Source organism: Fusarium redolens (assembly GCF_020744475.1).
Source record: "Fusarium redolens strain MPI-CAGE-AT-0023 chromosome Unknown BKA55scaffold_2, whole genome shotgun sequence".
In the NCBI taxonomy this organism is placed as follows: Eukaryota; Fungi; Ascomycota; class Sordariomycetes; order Hypocreales; family Nectriaceae; genus Fusarium; species Fusarium redolens.
The window spans coordinates 921090-930571 of NW_025763665.1; the positions used below are offsets into that span (position 1 = coordinate 921090).

The 9482-nt window shown below is 48.0% G+C and overlaps 1 protein-coding gene across 1 annotated transcript; it reads left to right on the forward strand.

Moving 5' to 3' along the window:
- Window positions 1-2604: 2604 nt before the first annotated feature.
- BKA55DRAFT_499261 (uncharacterized protein) lies at window positions 2605-6789 on the forward strand (the record flags this gene model as incomplete). Its single annotated transcript, XM_046186641.1, has 3 exons — window positions 2605-5163; window positions 5215-5796; window positions 5851-6789. 3 exons carry the CDS (start codon window positions 2605-2607, stop codon window positions 6787-6789), a joined length of 4080 nt encoding a protein of 1359 aa, XP_046054779.1.
- Window positions 6790-9482: the final 2693 nt, after the last annotated feature.

Here is a 9482-nt window from a genome sequence, read left to right on the forward strand (position 1 = left end):
GTTTCTGGTACATATCTCTGGCTTTGGTTTGCCGGACTTCTTTGCTATCTCTATGAGCAATTTTGCTAGGCTATTACTGAAGGGCCGGCGATGGATGATTCCCCTGGTCGAACCGCCTGTGGAGTCTGTAGCTGAGGCCAAGACCAAACAGCATCAAGTGCCAGGTAAGGTACCCGCAGGCCCTCCAAAACGGGGGGGGGATTCAGTTACATGCATGAATTTGAAACGCAACGGCGCTGTTGGTGGGCGCTTGGACTCAGGCTGAATTCAAAAACGCCATAGATGCTTTTTGGCGTTGTTGAACGACATTGGACGATCCTTGATGCTGTTTTCGTGTGTAGTTAATATGGATGTATCTCATCAATTCCTTGTGAGAAACAATTCCCTGCACAAGCAAGTCGTCGTCTCTCACCATCTTTCAGGACTATCACACTCATCCATTCTAAGAACTTTGACTGACCCTGGCTCATTGTCGGACACTCTAGACAAGGAACTCCTGCTGCTGATCCCTTCAGGCATCTTCTGCCAGGGCCCTTGTCATTATGTGGCTCTTCTACAGCGACATCGAGCTTCCAGATCGATGTCCAGTCGCCTGGTGGATGCTTGTCATTTTTCATGAGTCAGGTGGTGATAAACCACAGCCGCAAAATGAGAGATAGCGATACTGACTGATCTAGTGCTTCTTTCACATGACAAGTTTGCAGATAGGTCTTGTCCATAACAAGGACACGGATAGCACAACTTAAGCACACACTATATGAACGAGGTGCTTGCAAAACGCAACACAAGATTGCGATCTCCGCAACCTCGTGAGCCACCTCATCCAAAGTGGGATTTATTCGAGACACGAGAATTTAATACATGACGTTTTCTTAAATATTCCGAGTAATTGATGCCTGCTACGTGGGTATCTAGTCCTGGGTTCATGTTGGATAGTGGCTCAGCTCGTCGTCAACCCTCTGCGGCCACATATGATAACTGCATTTGATATGAGATTGAGTTCGTGGTTCATCAATTCTTCGAGTTGACCATCCTCGACTCTGATTGCAACTAAGACAGGTAGTAAATGTCCAGGACACACTACTCAATGTGAGAACACCAAACATTGACTAACTTGGGTACAATCAAGTGCCCCAAAGTCTGATAACGCCCCATGTTATCTCTCTACTTTTGTACAAGAATTACCTACTATTTAGAATAAGATAATTACAAATTTAACAATTATTAAAGGAATTATATTGGACAAAATGACTCTATATAATATCAGCTAAATATTACAATAACTTTTGCCATATAAGATTAGTTATCTAAAGTTCTATTGTTCTAGAACAAATCGTAACCAATGTTTAGGTATTGAAGTGAATCGTGAAGTTGACCTAGCTTGCGTCTTACTGTGTTCAGATGGGTTATGACTAAGATCCATGTCAAGCAAAAGGAATAAAGAGAGAAATATAAAAGTAATACTTAGGATTGCCATAAGTTATTTAGGTAGTGATCCATTGCATCCAATTCCTGGGTGGCCACTAGTGGTCGCGGAGTATTCCATGCGCAAACATGAATCCCGGTTTCGTGCTCAGGTTACTCTAAGAAAATATACAGGAAACCCATGAACTACAGAATACCATGATGGAGTTGAATTCCAAGCGTTTATACATAAATAAGCGCCCAAACACACCGTTGTTTCCATTGGATAGGGTCAAACTAGCGCTCCTCAGGGTCCTATGGCGATGCCATTAGCGGATTAGCGGTTCAAGGACGTGTCAGGTTCCTCAGCCCATGAGCCGAATGGATGACGTCTCACCCCATTCCTTGGGCTGGGAGACTCTTGTTTTGGGCTGGACCTTGTAGTTTTGGGGTCTCATTTTAGGCTTTGTGTCAATAGTGAGCGACTGTAAATTAGAGGAGACGGGAGGCTAATGACATTGGATTGGATAATGCAAGCATCTCCATTGCTTCCTTTATGCTACAATCAAGGGCCATCACCTTCTCTCAGCTAATAAAATGCCTACCACAAACAAAGGCTGTGTGATCTGTCGTTACTGTGTTCCCGTCCTGTTTCATCATTGATTGTATTGGATCTTTGACCTCTTGAAGCACTGCAACCGGGGCGGCTCAGACCTCCAGCTCCATCCTGGACCACCACTTCACCGTCAATCTCACATCCATCAACTGGGCTGGAACAGTTTCTATATTGAGTGCCTTACTTACAGTCGAAACAAAACAAACCAAAATAAACCACTTTGCTCCACAACTACGATGAACAGGATACGAATTTTGGCTTTCCATTAAAATTCACCGCATATCTATCTATTGCTCTTTTGCCATCCCAGATTTGATAGTCCAGACAAATATCTAGGACCCCTCGCTCCTTTTCTCCCTTGTCGCGCACGTTCGCCCAAACCTCCAACTCATCATCAGCATCCACCTTTGCTGACCACATCTCACATTTTGACCGATACCCAGTGTCATGAGCTGGGGCGCGTAGAAATAGGCCATTCTTAGGTATCATCTCGCGTCCCGAGCAATCTCCATCCTCACTTTGTAGGCCCTTGTACCCGTCATTGCCATACCGCCGTCACTGTCGCCTCCCCTCGATCGTCCGCAATGTCGTCAGAATCCCGACGCTCCTACAATCCAGGCCGTCGCATGGGCAGCAGCAGAGACCTTGGCCGAGCCCGCGCAGCCTCCAAAGCCCAAGCAATTGTCGTCGAACATGATGAAGCTCGCAGCTTCGCTCTCCGATCCGCTTATCTGCACTACCTCCTTCAGCCCAAGGCCAAGCGAAAGCAATATGTTCCAGCTCCAAAGCAACCCGTCCGAACCCATACCAGTGTCGGCGCACTCGTCCAAGAATTCACTTCTGGTTCTTCTTCAAGCTTTAAGCTGCCTCACAACTTTACAAGCGCTTTACTCGAACGTTGCGGCGGCGTGCTGAGGGGTAGCGAACGCCTCCCAGGTTATAATGATGCTGCTGTCAAGCGAAGCTTTGCAGAAGCTTATACTACCTTCTCTGAAAGAAACTTCCGCAAAACCATTGACAAAGAGAGGAAGCTCGAGCCGCTCATTCTCATGTTCTACACGTCTACCACCAAAGCAGCTCAGAAAGGTGCCGCTCCTGATGACGATTCTTGGAAGCTTATTCCTGACCGACATCTTGCTCTCTTTGTTCGCCTGATCGCCACTATTCTTCGGGACCAGGGTCACGATCGCGATAAGACTGAACTCATGTCCAAGCTGAGTGTTCTCGAGAAGAAGCTCCTTACGAATGATCAAAACTTGGTTGGCGGTGGATCTGACGGCGCTGGTACAACTATCGAGGTCGTCGTACCTTTGAGTTATGATGTCAAGGACATGCCCTTGGTTCAACAGGTAGTCAGGATCTTTGGACTGAGTCTTTCAGAGGCACAAGCCGAGATCAATGAGAACAAAGGAGTGTGGACAGAAGAGGCTGCACTGAAGGATCTCAAGTCGTATCAGCACAGGCTAAATTCAGATATGCCTGGTGCTCTGAGGAGTGATGACTTTGATCTTGATGAGGCCTTTCAGGAGTGGAAGAAAGCCGAGTCACCTCATCTATCCCAGATGATGCTTGATATTTTGACTGCCAAACCAGAGCTTGCCAAGACATCGAGCAGCAACATCGACAAAGGCTTCTCCAGCAGGCCTCAGTCTACATACAGCGATCCGGCGTTTGATGCTTCAATGGGCTTTGATCCAGCTATCAGCCTCGCTTCTCTGAACATTGGTGGTGACTCTAGTATCCGAACAGTCGAGGAGAATATTTACACCTTTGTCCCTCCAGACCCCAGAGCCTTCTTCAAGTACATTCTTAAACATGCTATGACCTTTGACCAGATCAATAGCGATCCTGACCTTGACTACCAGCCCCTATCAAAACAATCCATGGACCTTTTGACTGAATTGTGCGTGAGATGGAGAGTGCCCCAATCCTCCAGGCTCATCACTCTACTTGAGGTTGCATCACGCAACTACCTGGATCGGGAGTTGCTCCCCGAGGAGTTGGATGCTGTTTTTGATTTTGTCAAAACACCACTGCCGGAGGTCAAGAAGCCTCCTCATATATCAAACTACTCGACTCCTTTATCTGAGATCGACCCCAGCCGTTGGACGGTGCATGACTTCGCCGTCTACCAACACACTCTGAATACCCTTCATGAGACACTGCTCCGTGACCTTTACGATAGGATGGAACAGTGCTATGATACAAAACCGCCTCAAATCGGCGTCGTCCAGTACATATTGGACAACCACATCTTCAGCGACCCATGTTTCTCTCCTAGACCTGAGGCTGCTGAAGAATTCTCTGAACACCTCAGCCAGCGTCTCCATGATCAGGCTAAAGAGGCCTACCGCCAGTACATGGAAAAGGAAATATCAGCAGACCGGAATGACTGGGATTTTGCCAATGTGGTCAAACTAGGCAAAACAGTCATCAAGCTGTGCGAGAGAATCAACAAACGTTATAACAAGAATCCCGAGATCATGGGCGTGAATCCCTTCCAGATCTTAGTCGAAGAAGTGTTCCCTCGTTTCGAAGAGGATGCGAACGCCATCATCGAGTCCATTTTGGAGATGGCTCAAGAGACTGGCACCGAACTCGACATACAAGATGGCTTCGAACTATACAGAGAGTTGGTTGCAATCCGCCGCATCCACAACGATTCTTTACCTGATCGGCCCTTTGCTTTCAATGTAGAGGACCTTTTAGTCGATTTCGTATGGCGATGGGTTCGTGCTGCCGAAAGCAGAGTCGAGGAGTACGTTGAGCAGGCTGTCAAGCAGGATCAGTTCCAAGTGCGTACTGAGAACCCGGAAGATATCCCACGAGATTCGGAGAGGCACAGTGTTTCTATCATCGACATATTTATGTTATTCAACCAGACCCTTGATACTGTTTTTAACCTCAACTGGGGCAACGATGAACATCATGCCAGATTCATGACATCCCTTTCGAAGGCATTCGCCGCTGGTATTGGCAAATACTGCGAACTCGTTGATCAAAAATTCGCGAAGGAGATGGACCGTCCTTCAGCTGAGGAATTGGCGGCACAGACCCAGACCACTCAAGAGAAGTGGATGAGATATGCCAAGGATGCCTGGAACAATAGAGATCGTGTTGAACCTTTCCAATTTTACTCAGAGGTAAACAGTCGGCACGAGATGTCTTTTTATGAACATGGCTAACGCTTACAGTCCTTTGTCAAACTCAACAATATCGAATACGCCATGCAGGAGCTTGACAAGTTGGAACGGACTATGGATCCTGATGCTTGCGCTGCACTGCTGGAAAGAATTGACGGGCCCAAGAAGAAGACCCGTCGACCTAACAAGTACACATTCACGATCAAAGTAGTCGAGGCTGAGGATCTCAAGGCGTGTGACGCCAACGGCTATAGTGATCCTTACGTGGTGTTTGGCGACGAATACCAGAAGAGACTTCACAAGACACGGATCATTCAGAGGAGTCTTAACCCGCGTTGGGACGAGACCTTCGACATCACAGTTCAGGGTCCAGTCAACATGATCGCAACTATTTGGGACTACGATACTTTCGGTGATCACGACTATGTCGGACGCACATCACTCAAACTCGACCCCGTTCATTTCAGCGACTATTTGCCTCGCGAATTCTGGTTGGACCTGGACTCACAGGGTCGACTGCTTATCAGGGTTAGCATGGAGGGTGAGAGAGACGATATTCAGTTTCATTTCGGAAAGGCCTTCCGTCATTTGAAGCGCACTGAGAGAGATATGGTCCGAAAGGTCACGGATAAGGTAAGGATTCGACTCCTGTACAAACTAAAAGACAAACCTGCTAATATCGAATAGCTCACTTCTCAGATCAACCACACATTGTCTTTGGAGACTCTTAGACACCTGCTTGGTACTGGTGGTATTGGCGCCTCTGTAACAAATCTCTGGAAGAAGCGCGCTTCGACAGTGCAGACTGCAACTCCAGCGCAAGTTGAGGCGGCTCTTGCACCCCTGTTTGCATACTTTGATGAGAACTTTGCTATCATGAAACAGACATTGACGAAGGCCACCATGGATGCTGTCATGGCACGACTATGGAAGGAGGTCTTGATGGTGATTGAGAATCTCTTAGTGCCACCTCTGTCTGAGAAGCCTTCACAACAGCGACCCCTTACACGTAAAGAGTTGGACATTGTCTACCATTGGCTGGACTTGCTTTTCCAATTCTTCAATGCCAGAGACGATTCGGGAGAGCAACTAGGTGTTCCAGCAGAGACCCTCAAGTCGCCTAAGTGGCACGAGTTGGCATCGCTGAACTTCTTCTATTTCGAGGATACTAACAGTTTGATACGTGAGTCGGAAAGAATGGCAGCTGCGACAACAGAACGCGCACGCTTAGCTCTTCAGCAGCAGAACTCACAGAGTAACCGTCTGTCAGCTCCAGCTGCCCTTGGAGCCTCGCTAGGCGGCGCAGGGTCGTTCGCAAGCATGGGTACCATCAGACGTGGCAAGAGCATCATGATGAGTCGTAATCTGGGCACTATGCGCAAGGCTAAGGAGGCAAAGCGCCGCGAGGCGCAGGCGGATCCGAGCGACGATATGATCCTACGTATCCTCCGTATGCGGCCAGAAGCAGCGCACTATCTCAAGGACCGACATCGCCAGAAGGAGAGACAGGCTGCCACTGCTGCTGCGGCTCTGATTGTCAAGAATAGTGTAACGCAGGGTTGGAACTCTTCTGCGGGCCCTGCTTTCAGTGGTAACTTTGGGCGTAATAACTTGCCGAGGCGATAAAGGGTGGTAGGAGGCAAGAGGGGGATCATGGACATATTTCTCGGTGATAAGACGGACATCATGACTGGTTTGGAAGGCCGAAGAAGATTTTGATGATGTAGTTTGGTTTGTGTTTTCGTTGATATCTATCTATTTATCTGGCAGGAAGACAAAGCATCAGATACCCTCACTCGTGTATGCAGGAAGTTGCTTGTAGCGAATTTATTGGACACGGACATTTTCAATTCTACCAGAAGCTGTTGGGATAATTAATAAAGGGGGATGTTGGTTATAAACCGAAATTGATAGACATATATTCTGTGTGGAACTCACATGGTTGTCTCAATATGAGACTAAACAAGCGACTCGATTGGTGTGACTTACCCACATTTAAACTCCGGTGCGCTTATACGCAGAAGACGCAACGGGAAACTCGAGTAAGGCAAAAAATGAATGGTAGTAAGTTTCCAGATCGTCAATCCACATCCAGATCTCGTTTCTCCATGTCCAACTCAGACTCACCTTCACTACCCTATATCTGGATGTAACTTCCGATCTGGTCGCAGAAAAGTGGCTTAACCTGATGCAAGCAAGCATGAAATTCAGCCTAATACTGTGAGCACAACCCAACAGCGATCAATGCTTGTTGCCGATCTCCGAGTTGTTTAAGATCAGGAGTGGAACGAGTTGGAAACTTGGTCAATCGCAAAGCCAGTTGCCAACAACGTCTACCAGAACAAATCATCCCTTGACTTTTGCTTTGTCTTTTCTTTTCGAGACATGCAAAAAGTACATGCCATGTGTGACTCGGCCGAGCAAAAGTGGCGCGTAACACAATGTGGCCATACCTGCATTGGTTTAATTCAGGGTCAAGTTGTCTTGGAGAGGAGGTTTGAGGCCGGTTATCAGCATCCCACAAAGACGCCTCCCACGTAAACGGAGCTGGAGAGAGATAGGGGTCCCCTAGCACGCAAGCATGAATCAGGGCCACTTTGTCGCCAATACCGAGATCCGACTAAGATAGAAGCAATGGTCCACGGTTTGCCCACTATTTGTATTTGAAAACCGAGCGAAAGGCGGAGGAGAGGCGTGTTGGCCCAGTTTGCAACAGCCCTGGAGCCAAAGGGATACGGGCGATACAGGGGTTAAACCGTTTAAAATGCAAGCTAATCCTAGCTCGGTGGTCTGCTGGACCCTGCCCACTGAGAAACACGGCCGCCGAGGTGGGGAAAGATGACAGCATTTCCAGGGTCCTTTTCTTGAGGGTCCAATTCAACTTCTAGAGACTCCTCTGAAGTTGAGCCGGCTTGTCCGTCGCAAAGAAGGGCGGAGCACTTGGTCAATCCATTCTCTATTGTAGATAGGGCCTTCGATGAGGGGGGAAAGGAAGAGGAGAAACCACACTCGCTTTTGTTCATATTGACTGACCTCTGCCCTGGTTGACACGAGTGCGACATGTAATTTGGCAGTGCAGTTGTGCGCCGTGCTGCATTGAGCCCCTGCTTGATGAGATTTGGAACGATGATCTTCCCTTGCTGATGAACCGACGGTTTCAACAGACCAGGGCATTTGGAATTAGGTAGTCCTTGGTGTTTTCTGGAGTATGAGACCAACACATGTCTAGAAACTCCCAGTATGTATCAACAAGGGATCCTTTTACCCCCTCGTCACCCTCAAAATCAATGTGAGTTGTTAGGTAAAAAGCCTGAAAGCTTGCAGGGCCACTCATCATACGAGGCAGTTCACTGAGTGGAGATGGGCCGACGTTTTTGAGCCCTTGGTTTTGGTTCTAGAAGGAAATGTCACCCAGGCCAAGCCAGTGGCGGATTCAATTGTTATGAGAGCGACTCGACATTGCCTTGAGGGGCCTTGGACTATTCTGGTGGTGATTATCAGTTGGATGGCTTTCGGAGTACCTCGTTTGGAACGACCGAAACCGCCGGTGTTGATAATGGCTCAACGGCTTCAGCGTCGTCAAATAAGAGAAAGCCCAAGGCACTTGGTTGAGAGAAGCCCATGGATAATATTGGGAGATGTCATGGTTGTGCTATACACAACGGCACCCAGAACACCCGTAGACTTGAAAATATGAGGCTGCTCTTGGTATTCGCATGGGTACCAGCCAAACTGTGTGTGAGCGACTAGTTGTCAAGTGCCGTCGTATTCTGTCTGAATGCGTTGCTTTTGCCTCTCTAACCCCTTCATTGTGTCCCTATCCCTTCGTGCAATGTCTCTGATGACCCGATGGTCGATCTCGAAATCAAAGCCAAGTCGTACACGTGCTTCTGTGACTGAATGGATTCGAAACATATCTCACGTGGAGTGCCAACCACCAATCTTGAAGGAGGACGGGCCAACCCCACGTACAGCATGTCAAGATGTCCAAGACAGTAACAATGGTCAAAATACCAATTAGAAAGAGGCTCTTGTGCCCAAACCATACCGTGCGGACTACAGAGCGCCTTGCGCAGATCCTCAACTGAGGGGCTTTTTGTTCAAGCGGCAACGACACGAGCAATTGCCAAGCTCGAATTTGATTTGCCAAACATGGGACTTCAAAAACGTCGTCCACACAAATTGGGAGTTAAATCAAGGGCACCCCTGTCGGTGAATAAGAAACCGACGTCCGCAGCTGCATCATGACGTGGATGGCTGACTCGATTTTGACCTCGACCCACCCATTGAACGACCCCTGAACTCTCGATAATTGTACC